Raw genomic sequence first — 18,472 nt, forward strand, 5'->3', positions numbered from 1 at the left:
GGTTGAGGGAGGGCTGTTGCCTCTTTCAGAATTCTGTGTAGTGAAGTGGTGGCTTGCAGCTGTAACTTTTTGTTGCTGAATCAGGCATTTCAGGGTCACATTAGGTTTTTGTTTTTAAAAGCCAAAGTCAATTTATCTTTTTTGTGTTCCATGAGACTGATTATTCATATCTCCTCATTGGTAGAACCATAGTTGTGTCCTTTACTTGAAGAAACCAGAAAATAGCTCGAGTATAATTACTGTATTTCTTAGTGTATTATTATTATGTTAAAGAAATAATAAGGGACTTTTTTATATTTCTGTTATCCAATAATTAGTAAAGCAAGATGAAAATGTCAAATTTTTAACCAGTTTTTTTTTCTTTATGGACTTTTTTGTTCCTATAATACCTGAAAATCTTCAAGGAAGAAATAAAGCTCTGCATTTTTTTTTTTTGTTGTTGTTGTTGTTTTCATGTGGGACAGTCACTTTTTCCAGGAGGAATATACTAGGTAAAGTGGGGGCAAAATATATGCACTGACCAACAAATTAGAATTTATTCACAGTTAATTTAATTTTAAAATTACATCATTACCTATATATTTGCCAAAAAGTATGACTTAAGAGTAAAGGAAACAAGACTGGAGAGGTATCAATTTGGTTAAAATTCAACATGTTTATAAGACTTAAGCAATAATGTTAAAAATCTTTTTCCTGATTAAAGGTCTTTATATGATGTTATGACTAAATGGTACCTGATTTTTCAGTCTAAACCCTGTTAAAACCTTCAGTTACCTATAAAAAGAAATCATCTATATCTGGCCTTACTGATGGAAAAATACCTAAAGTTATATCATAAGGGTTTGTGGAAATACAATAAAATATGAGAAAACTAAATACATAAACTTTGCTTTATGCCAACTATCTATTACATATTAAATAAAATAGCTTAATTCTTCCAGAGTCATTTTTTAAGGCTTTCAAGTAGAGCTTGATAATTTTTGTTATACAATGTTGATTATATATTGTATTTTATTGGTATTAAATATTTATTTATGTTTAACAGACCATTAGTGAATAGATTGCTTTTTGAGGTAATACAGAGCTCAAGAAGGAAATTTTAAGAAATGTTATGCAGTTCAAACTGTCATAACTTAATAAATTTGGTTATTAATAGGCCTATACAGATTAGAAATGAAAGTCAAAAGGGTTTTCCAAACCCCTTGAGTGTATTCTGGGTTAATAAAACTCTTGCAAAGAAAAGTGTGCAGAAGTACTATTTTAGTTCATAAGGGGTTTGTGTATATCATTCTATTACTCTTAGCAAATAACTATTAGATATATTAGTTATAATAATTACTTAAAGGTCTAGCTGTGTCATAGTTCACAAAGTCCGGCACCTAGGCTTTGCTGACAATAAAACAAATGGCAAGAAATGTTGGGCGGTAAAAGTTTGATCCAGATAGAGAATGTAATTGTTAGAGAAGTATTTAAAGTTTTGACAACTATCTTTCTGGAATTAGAAACCTGTGTTCTTTAGAGACATGGAATCTTGTTTGGAGAAAGAAGTTGATTCATAAATTTGATTCAAAGTAATTATTATTATATCTTTTGTAATGTTTCCTTCTTGAGGCTGTTTTCTCCTGCAAAATGTCTTTCATCTTTTAGGATTTAAATATTATTTAAAGCAGGTGATATATTCTAAACTCAGACTTAGTTACAAAACACTGATTTTTTTTCTCTTTTTTGATACAACTATGTAGTCTAGTTACATTAATGACTATTTTGATTCTTATTCCTAAGAACCTCTAAATGTGTCGCCCAGGTAAAAATATAATATTAAAAATATAATATTAAACTCATAATCAATTTTTCAAAAAAAAGTTAATAAAAATGCTTGTTAATTAAAAAAATAAGGCAACTCAATAAAAATAGTAGACAAAAGATATGAAAGGATTCTTCACAAAAGCAGATAAATGATCATACTAAACACATGAAAAGGTGGTCAACATTATTAGTCATCAAGGAAATACCATAATTAAAGCACAAAGAGACACTACTTTCTACACACTCACTAGAATGGCCAAATTGAAAAGATTGACAATACCAACCAAGTATTGATGATTTGGAGTATCCAGAACTCTCAAATCACTGCTAGTGAGAGTATAAAACACTACTATAATCACCTTGCAAAACAGACCAATGAATACTTTTTATCCACGCAGCTCACCAAAAAATTTTCCTTTTTTCCCTATAAAAACTACTTGTCTGACCTTCTTGAATGCACCCATAGTTTAGTATTGGCCCACATATTCCCATTGCAATGCTCTGTCATTCCCAAATAAATATTACTCTCTAGAGATTTCTTGCTACCTAATATGATGGTATTCGGAAGTTGTGCCTTTAAGACGTGATTAGGTCATGAGGGTAGAGCTTTCATGAATGGGATCCACTAGTGCCTTATAAAAGAGATGAAGCTCTTCACTTCTGCCATGGGAGGTTACAGCGAGAAAACAAATGTTTATAAACCGGGAAGTGGGCCCTTAACCCTGGTCTTTCCAGCCTCCAGAATTATGAGGAGTATATTTCCATTGTTTATAAGCCACCCAGTCTATGATACTGTGTTATAGCAGCCCAAACAGATGCACAGAAAATGAAAATACACATCTATCCAACAATTTGCATAGGAATATTCACAGCAGCTTTATTCATGATGGCCAAGAATTAGAAGTAATCCAAATGTCTACCAAAGGGACTTTTTTTTTTTTTTTGGCAGTTCTGGGAATTGAACCCAGGGCCTTATGCATGCAAGGAAAGCACTGTACCAACTGAGCTATATCCTCAGCCCCCAACAGGCAAAGGGATAAACAAATCATGGTATATCCATACAGGGGATAACTACTCAGCAACACAAAGGAATGTATACTAACACATGCAACTAAACTTTATCCAAAGAAAGCCGGACACAAATGTGTACAAATAATATAGAATTATATAAAAGTATAAAAAAGGCAAATCTGACTGATAGTGGCAGAAAACAGATCAGTGGTTGCCTGGGGTAGGGGGTGGAGTGGGTTATTGATAGCCAACGGGTATAAGGGTGCTTTGGAGGTGATGAGAATGGTCTACCTTGATTATAGTGGTATTTCATGGATGTATACATCTGTCGCAACTCATCAGGTGTTTACTTAAAATGGATACATATGATTGTATGTAAATTATATTCCAATAAAGTTGATTTCAAAAATCGGTTTCTCAGAAAATCCTTTTCTGACCACCTCCTCCCAGACCAGGTCAGGGTCCCAGCACCACCTGTATTTCTCTTCCACTGCATTCCGACAAGTAATGTTTTAATTGGTTTCCTGTTGGTTATCTTTAGACATTGAGCATCAAGTGGTTGCATGTCCTGCCTCCCTGGCTCACCAATAATTGCTAAATACCTGGTACCATGTCTGCACAGAGTAGGTCCTGAATAAACACTCGTTAAAATGCAAGTCATTCTGAAAAGCAAAGGACAGGGCAGCAGCCACCTTTAGCAGCTGCCACAACTGTGCAGCTATAGCTCTGTGGACTGGATGACCTCCCTGCTGCTCCTTGTGGGGCCCTGGGCCCGCATGGGCAAGCTGAGTCTGTGTAATTCCTCAGAGATCTCCAGGAATGTCTTGCCTTTGGTCTCAGGGAGGAACAATCCAGCGTAGATGGCTCCACAGACGCAGACACAGAGGAAAGGAACAAAGAGGAAGTGGGACAGGCTCTCCTGTGAGTTAACAGAGACCCCAAGACCTGTTGTGCCCCTTCTCAATGGAAGGTCCATGACAAGTTATGAGGAAAGACTTGCTCCCTTGGTTCACATAAGGTCCCTCCCACTTGGCCTCAGTTCTCATGTACAGAGGCGCCACTCCTTGGGGTGCTCCAGTGATAGGGACAAAACCTGAAGCAGGGCCTCCCACCCAGGGGGAAGGGCAGGCCTACCATGACCAAGGGGAGCCCAATTCCAACCAGGAAGAGCATGGTCCACATCAGGGCCCCACAGACCATGTAAGCAGCAGGTCGGGCTGTCTGCTCAAACAGCTCTGTGGCCAGGATTCCCGTTACTCCAGCTATAAGAAGAGGACAGAGGGCTATCATCCAGGGCTTTTTGTCCTGCCTCTCTGTCATCTTAGTGCCATCTTCATGGAGGCCCCTGGATGTCCTCCTCTAGTCCTCCCAGAAGCCTCAGCACAAGTGGGTCTGGGATTTGAAAATGACATTACAGTCACATCCACCATCATTCACTCAGACACCCATTGTTCCTTCAGCCCAAAGACCAGAGGCCTTCAGACCCACTCACCAGGGCCGATGCCAAAGCTGAGGATGAAAGCAAAGACGCAGGACATGGCCAGATAGGGCATCCAGGGGAAGGAGCTCTGCAGCAGATAAGGTGGAGTGAGGTGGAAATCAAACCTGGCCCAGCTACCACCCCTCACGCCCCCAGCTACCTTCAGACACAGCGCAGCTGTGAAGATGCTGGCCCAGCAGGTCATCAGAGAGTATCCCCCTACCAGCAGCACCTTCCGACCCACCCTCTCAATCACCACGCACTGCAAAAGAAAGGAGCCACTCAGGAAGGTACCACACACTGGGCTCTTGGTTTGGGAACAGGCAATATGAGGGGCCTCATGGGAAAGCTGGTGTGTGTTAAGAGGGAGATGCAGTTTATTGCTTCAGAAGGTCACGGCTTTATTAATATCCCAGAGGACCTTGGTTAATTACTTAACTTCATTTAGGGTTCTCATCTCAAAGCAATGGTGTGAATGCCCAGCCAACAGTAGGAATGCTTGCCGACTTGCTGTACTTTACCACCACGAACAGGAGTGGAAAATAGCTTCATGCAAAGTCCTAAGAGCATCAGTATCCCAAGCATCCCTCCTGGCAGGACTAGGGGTAGGGGTGGGGCCCAAATCTAGACTCACGCTAACAAAAGTTGCAAACAGCTCACAGCTCCCAGTTCCAATGATGGCATACTGGATTTTCTCTTCAGGCACTCCTGCCTCCCGGAACACTGAGGAGGCATAGGCATACACCTAGGATTGGGCCAGCAGGAGAGGCAGCTCTGAAGCATTGGTTTCCCTCAACCTTCCATGGCTCCCACCTGCCTACAGCCCAAACCGTCAGCAGACCTAGGGTGCAGGAGAGGACAGGGCAGAGCCTCACCGAGTCATTCCCACAGAGCTCCATGGCACTGCCCAGCATCACAAGGCTTGTCATTTGCCTCCTCAGGCCCCGGTCCTGGAACAACTCCCATGGGCGCCGTGCCTGGCGGCCCTGGCAGGCAGCACGCTCCTCCTCCATCTCTTCCATCTCCTCTGCCACATCCTGGGTGCCCCGCAGCAGCTGCAGAGCTGAGACAGAGAAGGGTGCTGCACTTCCCCTCCCTCAGCCTTCTTTGATACTACCCAGCAGTAAACCCTTCACCCCACCCCAAAATATCTCCACACATACCTCTCTCTCTCTCTCTCTCTCTCTCTCTCTCTCTCTCTCTCTCTCTCGGCATGTAAATCAAATACATAGAAAATTCACATCATTTTTGAGAAGACTGTATTAGCAAAAGCTCTGCCAGTTAGACAAAAAAAGACTGCAACAGTTTGAAATATAAAGACCTCAATACCCTAACTTCCTACAGGCAGCAGCTGAGAAATTTGCTCAACCACTAAAAACAGCACACTTCCCAATACTCTCCAGAAAGTATAAAGGAAGGTGACAGAAAAGGAGGATTATCTCAGAGGGCAGAAGCAAAAACCATGGAGAACCCCTCCCAGGGGGCAGATCAAGCCCCACCTCTAAGCCAGGGAAACCTGGCAAGTGTTCCCAGTGGCATTACAGAATTGTTATGGATCAATGACTGCTTTGTGCCTTCTGGCCACCTTGTGTTTGAAATTAAACTCTTAAATTCTGGTTACCTTGTCTCACTTTGACCATTATACACTGAGTGTGGGATGGGAAGAAGACCTATTTTTTTTTCTCCTGGATGAATTTATTATACACATTCTGATTTTAGCCTAGAAAGTAGAAGTGAAACAGAAACTACCTCACTTCCAAGTTTTTACTTTTTCTGCTGGTGAACAAGATCTTGGACCATTTCCAAAATCTTGAAGTTTCTCTGAATTGGTCTAGTATCCAGTCACTGGCTTTATGGGTGTTGAGAAACAGTTGTGGTGTGACAGTGGTAGTTTCCTGGTCCTGACTTTCTGATTCCAGGATCGCAGCTATGCTTGCAGATTCATAAACTCAGCAGTTCCAGTGTTAGTTGACTGATTGGTCATCATCCTGAACACTGCAGAGCCAGGAGCTTGCCTGGATGCTCAGTTCTGTGTTTCTCTGGGAATATTCCTGTAGCCACTACCTAGAGCCTAGTCCTCCAATCATTCTAGTTAATTTGTAAACACCCATCCAATTCTCCTTATTAAATTACTCAGTGCTGAATGCAATGGATTCTATATCCTTCCTTGGACTCTTAGTGTGTCTTAGTGGAGGAGACTGGTTTGGGAACAATGAAATTGGGGAAATTATACTCCAAACTATACTTGGAGACCGGGAGTGTAAGGACCCCACAGGTGAAAGCAAATGATGGCTTCTAAGAAAAGATCAGTTGGGACATAAAAAAATCCTCTGGGTTGGGTTGATGAAGGGAAAAAGCCTATGGGGTTCCCAGAAACCCTCCCTCTGACTCTGCTAATCTTGGAGCTGCAAAGGAAGATGGTCTTAGGTGAATCTTTGGAATCAATTGACAAAGGTGCTCAGTATTTTATTTATGGTCTTGTAAATTCATTGTTTTGCTTCTAAATTTCTGGAAGCTTATTTTCCTAAAGTTTCTTTTATATATATTCTTAGTGTAATTATAGAATATTGAAAAAATCTCCTTTTCTTTTTTCTTCCACACATGAGAAGTAACTTGAGTGTGGTCTCCTTTAAATTCATACACCTAACCCTGAATTCAGTAGAATAAAAATAAAATTTGCCTAGGGAAAATATAGTAATAATTTTTAAGACTTTAAAAGTTACATTGATGCTTTAATACTGCCTGATACAAGGAGTAATTACAAGGAAGTAATTCCTTGATTCAATTTAGCAAATACTTCTGGTTGCATTAAGCTCCCTGACTTCCCTGGTCTCTGGCGACTCCTCCTCCACTCCACCTTAGCCACCCACGCTCAGGACACACCTTGCAGCTTGTCATTACCTGGAACTGTGCTACCTCTGCATTATTTGTATCTGACACATCATTTTCGGATTACAAACTCTTACTAGCATATGGTTATGCTAGGAAGTCTATCTCAGTGAGAACATAGACATTTTCAGGGGGAAATTCCGTCAACTATTTTAATTCAACAAGTGAACTTGTTTTAACTTACAACCTCTTCCACTTCTTTTACTCAGTTTTAGAAGTTCATCGTTTTAAAAAAACACATCTATTTTGGGATATAATTTACATACCATACAATTCACCCTTTTAGGTCCTTTTTTTCTGAGAACATGACTCAGTGGTTTTTAATGAGTTCAGAGTTGTGCAACCATCACCACAATGAATTTTAGAACCATGAAGAGAAATCCCAAACTTGCCTGTTCAGGACATTTCATGTAATGGAATCATACATGTGGCTTTTTGTGACTGGCTTCTCTTACATAGCATAAGTTTTTTATTGGTGCAGACAGAATAGTGAATTTCATTGTGGCATATTTATACACGCACATGACACACTTGCTTAGTTTCCTTCCTCAGCCCCTAACCTGCCCTTTCCTCATCCTTCCCCCATCCCCTGTCTCTACTCCATGGGTCTTCCTGCCATTTTCATGAGATTCCTTTTTTCCTTCCCTTTCTCCTCTCTCACTTCCACATATCAGAGAAAACATATAGCCCTTTACTTTCTTTGTCTTGTTTACTTCACTTAAGATGATATAATTTGATTCTTCTTTATGACTGAATGAAACTCCATTGTGTATCTCTCCCACATTTTCTTTGTCCATCATCTGTTGATGAACATCTAGGCTGTTTCCATAACTTGGATATTGTGAATTGTAGCATGTTTTTAAGGTTCATACACATTGCAACATGTATCAATTACTCAATCCTTTTTATGGTTAAATAATATTCCAATGTATGAATATGCACATTTTATTGATCTATTCATTAGTTGATGGATGCTTTATTTGCATCTACCTTTTGGCTATTATGAATAATGCTACTACAAATATTCACATACAAAGTTTTTTTGGGGGGGCGGGGGGGCATAGGNGGCGGGGGGGCATAGGTTTCATTTCCCTTGGGTTGTATGGCTGGGTTATATGGTAACTCTCTATTTAAATCATTTGAGGAACTCCCAGATTGTTTTCCTAAATTATCACACCACTTTACATTAAGGGTTCCAATTTCTTTATGTTCTTGCCAACACTGGTTTCTATGTGACTTTTTAAATTATTGCCATCATAATGGATGTGAAATTGCATCTCATTATGATTTTGATTTGCATTTCTCTGGTGAATAATGATGTTGAGCTTAATTTTTTTTTTTTTTTTTTTTTGGTGCTGGGGACTGAACTCAGGGCTTTGTGTATGCAAGGTAAGCACTCTACCAACTGTGCTAACTCCCCAGCCCCAATGTTGAGCATTTTTTCATGCACATATCAGCCACTTGTATATCTTCTAAGTAAAAATGTCTTTTCAGATCCTTTGCCACTTGAAAATTGGTTGTCTTTTTGTTGCTGAGCTATGAGTTCTTTACATATTCTAGATACAACTCATTTTCCAGTTAAATGATTTGCAAAAATTTTCTCCCATTCCACAAGTTGCCTTTTACTTTCTTTTTCTTTTTGGGGGGGGATACCAGGGATTGAACGCAGGGACACTCAACCACTGAGCCACATCCCCAGCCCTATTTTGTATTTTATTTAGAGACAGGGTCTCACTGAGTTGGTTAGCGCCTCACTGTTGCTGAGACTGATTTTGAACTCACAGTCCTCCTGTCTCAGCCTCCCTAGCCCCTGAGATTACAAGTGTGTGCCACCGCACCAGACACCTTTTTATTTTCTTATCTTCTTGAAGCATGACAGTTTTTTTTCTTTTAGTTCGTGATATCTACTTATCTATATTTTTAATTTGTTGATCATACTTTTGTTGTCATATTGAAAAAAACGATTGCTGAATCCAAAGCCCATATATTTATATCTGTTTCCTTCTAAGAAGTTTATAGTTTTAAATTTAGAAGACCTGTTTTTTTAAAACCATGGTCTCTGGATGGAAAAAGGCACATAGCCGGAAGTAGTGATCACACCTGTAACTCCAGCTACAGGGAAGCTCAGGCAGGAGGACTGAAAGTTTGAGGCCCACCTAGGCAACTTAGGATGAACTGATCTCAAAAAAAATAATAAAAGCTGGGCATGGTGGAAACCTCTAATAACAACGACTCAGGAGACTGAAGCAGGAAGATTGCCAGTTTGAGGTCGGCCTGGGCAATTTAACCAGGTTCTGTTTCAAAAATAAATAAAATGGTTTAGAATGTAGCTTTCAAGGCTGAGAGTGCTTGCCCAGCATGTGCAAGGCCCTCGATTCAATACCCAGTACTAAGGGGAAAAAAAAAAAGGTACATATAATTCAATGCGATCCTAAGATCTGGTACTTCTTTTCTGGCTCAGTGGCGCAAGCCTGTAATTCCGGTGGCTCAGGAGGCTAAGATAGGAGGATCACAAGTTCAAAGCCAGACTCAACAACTTAGTGAGGCTCTAAGCAACTTAGCAGGACCCTGTCTCAAACAAAAAAGTAAAATAAAAAAAAGAGCTGGGGGGCTGGGGTTGTAGCTCAGTGGTAGAGCACTTGCCTCACACGTGTGAGGCACTCGGTTCAATCCTCAGTACCACATATAAATAAATAAATAAATAAATAAATAAATAAAGATATTGGGTCCATCTACCTAAAAAAAATTATTTTAAAAAAGGNAAAAAAAAAAAAAAAAAAAAAAGGATCTGGGACTTCAAAACTGATATCATGACTGAGACTTTGGGGGATCCTGAGATGGGACTAAACATGTTTTGCAGAGAGGAGGGACATACATAATAATTGTGACCATGGACAGGCATGGCACTATGCCTATTACTTGATGAGTTCAGGAGTTTGAGACCAGCTTTGGAACATACAGAGACCCCATCTCAAAATAAAAAAGAAAAATGTGGTCATGATGGCCAATCAATAAGAATACATTCCTGGGCCCTGGTCTTCATCCCTCCTTAAACCCCACTCTTTGCCATGGGAGAGCACATCATTGATTTTCCCATCCTGTGGCTTTGGATTCACCAGCATGTGAATGGGATGTTCACCAGAATGGGATGTTAATGGGTATGGGGTTGGGAGATGAAGGTTTTGAAAGTACTTGTGCAACTGTTTTGCTTTCTTGTGCCTCTGCCACCATCACACTAAGAACACCCCTGAGTTCATTAGTACCAAGAGTTTGAGAAGAAGGACAAATATACAGAACTGAAGCAGCCCAGCTCAGACCAAACTTGACCAATTCCTGGCCCAGCTGAGATCAGCAGAGTTGTGCTGCCAAAGGAATAAATGAGTAAAAGATGTGGTAAATGATTGTTGTTTTAAGCCAGAGATTTTGCAGTTGTTCCTTGACCATATTTATTATAGTTAACTGATACAACAATCATCACCCAGTTGGCACTGGGCAGGTGAGGTCTTACATAAGTGTCTCTCCTGTGTGTGTGTGTGTGTGTGTGTGTGTGTTTATGTACACCTGAATTTCCTGGATGACAAAGGTGGTCTGACTCATCCTATTACCCTATAATTTAGGACATCCCTTTGACAAAGAATTTTGAAGGCATATGTGAATAGATCATGAAGTTGAGACACAAAGAAAAGAAGAGCTTTTCCCTACTAAATAAAACCCCAAAGATGAGGACCTGTACTGCTGAGATGCATCCTTGGAACAAGTATAGTCCAGAGGCCCAAGGGCAGGGACTCACCGGCTAGGCAGGCCTCTGTGTCTCCACAGTCAATGAGGAGGTAGCGTGGGCTCTCAGGAAGCAGGGGCAATGAGACGAGCTGGAGTACCCCAGGCACCAGGCAACTGGCCAGCAGAAGGGACCATACCTGCGGGCCACCCATCAGCTCCCTGGGGAGGCAGAGGACAGGACAGAACATTTGTCTCCTCACCTTCCCCCTTGACCCCCTGCCTGCCTTACTAACCTGCTTGTAAAGGGTCATGTTGGCCTGTGACTCTTTCTATCTAGCTCTGTGTTTGGATATCAAGATCCTTCCAAACCAGGTAGGAATTGAGGGAGGGAAGGGCTCCTGCCCCACCTTATCCCTAGCAATTTTTCTCCCTGGGGATCCAAGCTCTGCACTTTCCTTTTTTTTTTTTTTTCTATGATGGCCAGAACAAGTTCCTCTTCAAAAGCCCAAATCTTCACCCTCCCTGCTGTCAAGAACTGTTCTTTGCTCCCTATCCTGGAGAAGATGGGAAAAGGTGATTCACACCAAAGTTTGGCTGATTGAAAAGCTCTTTTTTTGTATTAGACACATGGCTGTGAACAGGGTTTTGATGCCCTCGCGCATAGAAGCAATGCTTTAATCAAATGGTGGGGAGGGGAGAAATCTGGGTGAAGACAGATTTTTTACTGGCGTCCCTGAAAGCACTTAAATGCATAGGGGGAGGGGTACTCACCTCAATCCGACCACCTGTCCCATCACGATCCCCAGGGCTGTGAAGATGGCTGAGGTCATGGCCACTGCTCCTCGGAGTTCACTGGGAGCACTCTCCCCCAGGTACATAGGCTGAACGTTCATGCTCACGCCTGGACATGCGCAAAGCAAGGGTGCTTAACCACAAAGAGGGTCCTTGTGAGGCCTGCATGTCTTTCTTGCCTCTTGTCTGCTGGGTTGTGACTCAGTGGGCCATTCTCTCACCCCCCCACACTCTGAGAGGTTCTACCTCACCTTCTATAGGGATGATAGGATCCCAGCTCAATGCCTCAGGATTCCTGGGAGAGAAGTCATCTTTCCCAGATAGGCTCTCCCCATCCCTTGGTCCCTCATCACAATCCCACATATTCATGGGATCTTTCTAGGTATTAAAGTCTCTGCAACAGTATGAATGTTGAATGTCCCCCAAAGGCCCATGTGTTAAAGGTTTGGTCTCCAGGTGCTTGCTCTTGGGAGATGCTGTGGACCTTTATGAGGTGGGGCCTTATGAGAGGTCCTTAGGTCATTGGGGGCTTGATCTTTTTTTTTTTTTTTTTTGTACCGGGGATTGAATTCAGAGACACTCGACCAGCCCTATTTTGTATTTTATTTAGAGACAGGGTCTCCCTGGAGTTGCTTAGCTCCTCCCGACTGCTGAGGCTGGCTTTGAACTTGTGATCCTCCTGCCTCAGCCTTCCTAGCAGCTAGGATTACAGGCATGCGCCACCACGCCTGGCTTGGAGGCATGATCTTAAAGGAGATTGTAGGACCTCAGTCTCCTACTCTTCTTCTTTGCTTCCTGGCTCATGAGATGAATGATTTATTCCTACACATACTCCCACCATAATATGTTGTCATCACCAGAGGACTAAAGCAAAAGTGCCACTCCAATGTTGGCCTGGAGCCGGGCATGGTGGTGCACCTCTATAATCCAAAGCAACTGAGAAGGCTGAGACAGAAGGACTGCAAGGTCAAGGCCAGTCTCAGCAACTTAGTGAGGCTCTCAACTTAGTGAAACCCTGCCTCAAAATAAAATATAAAAAAGGCTGAGGATGTAGTTCAGTGGTGAAGCACTTCTGGGTTCATTCCCCAGTACCAAAACAAAACAAACAATGTTAGACTGGAACCTCCAGAACCAGAGCCAAAAATAAATTTTTTCTCTTCATAAGTTAATAGCCTCAGGTATTTCATTATAGTGATGAAAAGTTGGTAATACAGTCTCTCAAGTGCTGGGGGTGGAAGGAAAAGGGAAGGACCATGTCCTGGATGCCTTCCAGCTTTCTGGGTTCTCATTTCAATGACAACCTGGAATTTACCTTGACCACTACAGATGTAGGTCCTCACTTCATTCCAGTTCCCCCATGGACACACCTGGCACCTATACAGCCAATGGGAAAACAAAACTGGATAGTGCCCTTGCTGCCCACCCCACTATTCATTCATTACAATGCCAAAAAGCTAGGAGGCCACATTAGGATATCATATACCTGGGAAACCTCCACCCCACTCTCTGACCTGAGGTCAGGAAACATTTCCCATCAGTGTCAGCCCCTTTCTCATGGGTGAAGAGAATTCAGAGGAAGGCAATTGCTCTGATTGTCAAGGAGTCTCAGGGCTACCTCTGCTCTTCCTTCCAACATTTGAGGAGGGATGCCTTCTTTTTTGGATTTATTCAGGGAAAAATAACAAAGTCTGACCTAGTTCCTTTCCCCTGGAGTGTGGGTTGTTCTTAGAGATTCACTTTCAATGAACAGAATGTGGGAAAACTGGTGGTGCATGACTTCAGAAACGGGGACACAAAGAGCACTAAGAATTCCTCTTCATCCACCCCCACCCCCGCCTCTCTCTCCACTCACTCTGGAGAATACCAGCTGCCATGTTTTATGAGGATATTCAAGGAACACTACAGAGAGACCCACAGGGTGAGGAGCTGGAGCCTCCTGCCAGGGGCCTATGAGGGAACCATCTCGGAAAAGATCATCCAGCCCCTTCAGGTGGTAGCAGTTGTAACTGACAGCTGAGCATGACCTAATGAGAGACCTCAAGCTGGAGCTACCCTGCTAAGGCATTCCCAGGCTCCTGACCCACAGAAACTGGTATTATAAATATGGTTACGGGCTAAGGCTACAGTTCAGCGGTAGAAAACTTACTTAGCATGCTCGAGGCCCTGAGTTCCATCCCCGGCAGTGCACGCACACACATAAACCATGATGGTTGTTTTAAGCCACTAAGTTTTAGGGGTGATTTGTTTCAAGGGAATGGGTAACTAATACGGATATCAATATCTGGCTGTATAAAAGTAGAGAGTCAAGTTGTAACTTAATTGTAATCCCTGAAAGCTGAAGTAGATGTACTAAAACTTTTTCTCCCTCACATATCAAGCCTCAGAAACTCATGAGTTCCTAAGATGCTATCCTTTCCCCACAGAAAAGGGGATATATAACATATCTGTCACAGATAAGGGGAAGAGAATGTTAGAGAAGTAATCCTATGTCCCTTTATACCTTGGCTGCCAGGAAACTCAGGTTTAAAGTGTTGGTAGTGCAAGTCTGAGGATGTTTTCCCCAGTCCTGCAACTTCTTCATTTTTATATATCTACTGTAAATATCTAGTTATTTGAGTCTTTTAAGATAAACCATATTTAATTATTTTGCAAAACAGGTAGGCGTGAATGAAAATATGTCAGAGAATAAAAGGAACAAAAGAAGGAAATAAAGGAACTAATGAATGAATAGGAATAGACAGGCAGGATGAGATGCCCCCATACCTGCACTGACTCCCATGAGCAGTCTTCCCAGCATGATCATCTCAAAGGAGCCTGCTTTGTGGCTGAAGCCAAATAATAACGTTGCAGCCACCACAAAGATGTTATTCACCAGGAGCGACTTCTTCCTTGGGGAAAGTGAGACACAGGAAAAAGACACTTTGGTTTGGTTCAGAGGGCCCCTTCTTTTCCTTTCTGTATCACCCCCAGTCCTGATCAGTCACAGACCTGTGTGTGCGTGTGAGTAGGCATGTGTGTATGCATGTGTGAGTGCTGTCAATGAGAATAAATTATATAAACTGAAATGAGCAGTAGCCATTGCATCTTGGCTCACTTGTGGAATGCCTTGAAATGCACATTCTCACACTCCTCCCCCAACACCCCCCCCCCAAATTACTCTCCTTTCTGCTTGCACAGCAGCATGAAATGACATAATTTATATTTTATGGCTTTTGCTTTTTAGAATAAGCATTGCTTTCCCCAAAACTCCTTTGTAAAATGAAGGAACTCATATATCATTTCTTAGGCTTAATGAAAACCCTAGAAGAAACCAGGCATGGGGGCTCATGTCTATAAAGCCAGCAAGTTGGTAGGCTGAGGCAAGAGGAGAGCAAATTTGAGGTCAGCTTCAGCAAGTTAGTGAGATCCTGTTTTAAAATATACAAAGGGCCAGGAATTTCAGCAGCTCTGGAGGCTGAGGCAGGAGGATTGTGAGTTCAAAGCCAGCCTCAGCAATTTAGTGAGGCCCTAAGCAAGTCAGTGAGACCCTGGCTCAAAATAAAATTTTAAAAAGGGCTGGGGATGTGGCTCAGTGGTTAAGCGCTCCTAGGTTCAATCCCTGGTACCAAAAGTGGGAGGGGGGAGCAGGGATGCAGCTTGATGGTAAAGCATCCCTGGGTTTAATCTCCAGTACCAAAACAAAAAACAGACTTTGCCCCGTGAATGCATTTTTTTTTCTATTTCAATACACAGATAATGCCAGAAACACTTTACTTTCACCTAGCGTGGACAGCAATACACCCCAACCAAACTGCCTTAATGATACAACAGTTCTATGCTGTGGGCCACAATTATTCCATGGAGCATCCTGCTGGCCCACTACTTTGATGAGTTCACACTGAAAGGACCTGGAGAAGAGGAAGCAGCAAGTAGCCTATATGTCTTGGTAAGTAAGGTATGACATAGAGTGAAAGAGTACAAATGAGGGTCAAGTAAGTAATTCATGTTTTGAAGAACTCTTATTACAATATATTATTTTAGGGGGCTGGGGATGTGGCTCAAGCGGTAGTGCGCTCGCCTGGCATGCGTGCGGCCCGGGTTCGATCCTCAGCACCACATACAAACAAAGATGTTGTGTCCGCCGAAAACTAAAAAAAATAGATATTAAAAATTCTCTCTCTCTCTCTTTAAAAAATATTATTTTAATATATTATTGTAATTGTTCAATGTTTTATTAGTTTTTATTGTTAATCTCTTATTATGCCTAATTTGTAAGTTAAAATTTATCATAGGTATGTGTATACAGGAAAAAATACAGTAAGTATAAGGTTTGACACTCTTGGTGGTTTCAGGCATCCACTGGGTCTTAGAACATATCCCCCACAGATAAGAGGAAAATATTGTCCTTAAATTTGCCATAAAGTACAGAATATCAAAAGGGCCTAACTAACTGCAGGGCTGGCAGAAGAATGGAGATCCCATAAAACTCCCACACTCAGGAAGAATACCCTTATTACATTGCTCCTGGTGGCTGTGACAAAACAACGCTCTGAGTGTTCAAAACAATGCATCTGTAATCACACAAGGAAGAGTGGATACAGATGCTGGCATATACGGCATGTTAGGTGGGGTCACTTTTAGACCACACGTATGGGAGAAAGGGTCCATATAGTCTGGTAGCTAGCAAAGGGGTTAACTGTGGTAGCCATTTGTGTTCTGTCTGGATTTGCCTCTTTCCCACTCCTTCATAAATGCAGTCATGTCACCCAAGAACAACTTGTCTTCCTAGATTCTGGATCTTGAATGAAGATACTGTAGATAGAATGATAGAGCTGAGCGTGCTGAAGGCATCCTCCCTAAAGAAAATTCCCAAGCTTTGGCTGCTGAGACCCTTGGCACCACCTGGGCTTATGCCCTTCTTGAGGCCTGGCTTTTTCTTTTCTCTTTTTTTTTTGAATGCGGGGCCTTAACCACTGAGCCACCTCCTCAGCCCTTTTTAAAATCCTTTATTTAGAGACAGGGCCTCACTGAGTTGCTGAGGCTGGCTTTGAACTCACAAAACCCCTGCCTCAGCCTCCCAAGCCTCTGGGATGAGAGGTATGTGCCACCACCTGTGGCTAAGGCCTGGCTTTTATTTTTTTTTAAAGAGAGAGAGAGAGAATTTTTTAATATTTGTTTTTTAGTTCTCGGCGGACACAACATCTTTGTATGTGGTGCTGAGGATCGAACCCGGGCCGCACGCATGCCAAGCGAGCACGCTACCGCTTGAGCCACATCCCCAGCCCCTAAGGCCTGGCTTTTAAACACTTCTTTTCCTCCTTGTGAGCTGCCTCAATATCCATCCAGTTCTTACAATTTTTGATCATGTGAGCTAGAGTCAGTGTTTGTTGTTTGCAACCCAGGAACTGCATCAGATACATAGGGGGAGAGCAAAGCCTGGAAAATACTTGCTTAAGATCAAATTGCACATATTGGCAGACATGGAACTAGAAACCAGGAATCTTCCCTCCCTCACTGCACAGAACTCCTTTCTCTACCAAGTTTCCTTGAAAATGTGACTCTCAATGTAAAAACACAGCTGGAATGAGAGACTAGGTGAGGAGCTGATCTGGGCCTGGAGGGTGCTGGGCATTGTCCTTCTTTCACATTCCTCAACCTACAGATTGGGATGCCCCTCATTAGAGGATACTGGGTGAGGGGGTGCTACACAGAAATCACTTACCTTCCCAGCTTAATGGCCATGGGTCCTGCAAGCAGGGCTCCAAAAAGTCCCCCCATGGGGAAAAGAGACACAATGAGGGACCATAGAAGCAGAACCATGTGGTCAGGCAGTGGTTTTCCAGTGCGTGCTTGCCATGTTTCATTGGTGAATTTCTGAATATGCTGTGAAGAGAGATGGCAGTCAGGCTCCTGGGGATGACAGGGATGCTGGTACTGGACAGGACAGGCCTTCTCCTCCACAAGGCTCTGTGATTCTGTAATTCAGTCATCAAGTCTCTTGAGCTCTCCATGGTGTAGAAAAAAAAAAGAAAAGAAAACTCCTAGCACTGGATAGTCTCTATCTGCCCCTTTTTTGGAATCACACTATTTTTCTATACTCACACAATACTTCTGATAGCAAATGTGTGGAACTTTTCTACAGTAAGCAACTCTCCAACTCTCTGGACACCAGCTAGATGTACTATAATTTAGTCCAACTCTGAAACTTTATACCTGAAATTTAGCATCAAATTCTATAAGTCAAAGGGATCAGTCCCACAAGACTGTCTCCATTTCAAATGAAAATTGTAAGTCCAATTACAATTGTATCCTGACTGACCACCTACAAATTGGGCGTTCTTATGACCTTGTCCTTGGGTTTAATAATTTGCTATAATAGCTCACAAAGCTCAGAAAGTCACTTCCTTATGTTTACTGGTATATTATAAGAGAATAACTCAGGAACACCCAGATGGAAGAGAAACAGAGGACAAGGTCCTGAAGGGGGTGGTGTTCAGATCTTTCATGCCCTCTCTGGGCACACTACCTTCCCAACACCTCAGTATATTCAAAAACCTGTATGAACATCAAATCTCATTGTTCAACAGTTTTTATAAGAGCTTAGTCTGAGGCCCTTCTCTCCTTCCCAGAGGTCATCGGGTGGGTCTAGAAGCTGACTCTAATCACTTGGCCTTTCTGATGATCAGCTCTATTCAGAGGCCATCTAGGGCCTAGTCCTAAATCACCTCATTACTATAAACTTATGTTGGGGGCTCATTCTAAATAATAAAAGATACTCCTATCATTCAGAAAAAT

General features: G+C 42.2%; 1 protein-coding gene across 7 annotated transcripts in view; it reads right to left on the bottom strand.

Annotated features, from left to right (window-relative positions):
- Positions 1-2,657: 2,657 nt before the first annotated feature.
- Slc2a11 (solute carrier family 2 member 11) overlaps positions 2,658-18,472 on the bottom strand; it is a 39,198-nt gene continuing 23,383 nt past the window's right edge. For 6 of the 7 annotated variants that reach the window (XM_048785054.1, XM_048785058.1, XM_048785053.1 and 3 more), the window contains 10 exons: positions 17,400-17,560; positions 14,462-14,586; positions 11,678-11,807; positions 10,977-11,125; positions 5,173-5,360; positions 4,932-5,042; positions 4,458-4,559; positions 4,310-4,385; positions 3,952-4,079; positions 2,658-3,736 (listed from right to left, as the gene is read on the bottom strand). In XM_048785054.1, coding sequence (XP_048641011.1) covers positions 3,536-3,736; positions 3,952-4,079; positions 4,310-4,385; positions 4,458-4,559; positions 4,932-5,042; positions 5,173-5,360; positions 10,977-11,125; positions 11,678-11,807; positions 14,462-14,586; positions 17,400-17,560 — 1,371 coding nt within the window. In that variant the 3' untranslated portion in view covers positions 2,658-3,535. The remainder of the gene's footprint in view (positions 3,737-3,951; positions 4,080-4,309; positions 4,386-4,457; positions 4,560-4,931; positions 5,043-5,172; positions 5,361-10,976; positions 11,126-11,677; positions 11,808-14,461; positions 14,587-17,399; positions 17,561-18,472) is intronic. The other variant, XM_048785055.1, reaches the window with a different exon arrangement.

This window comes from Marmota marmota, unplaced genomic scaffold, assembly GCF_001458135.2.
Source record: "Marmota marmota marmota unplaced genomic scaffold, marMar, whole genome shotgun sequence".
Classification (NCBI taxonomy): domain Eukaryota; kingdom Metazoa; phylum Chordata; class Mammalia; order Rodentia; family Sciuridae; genus Marmota; species Marmota marmota.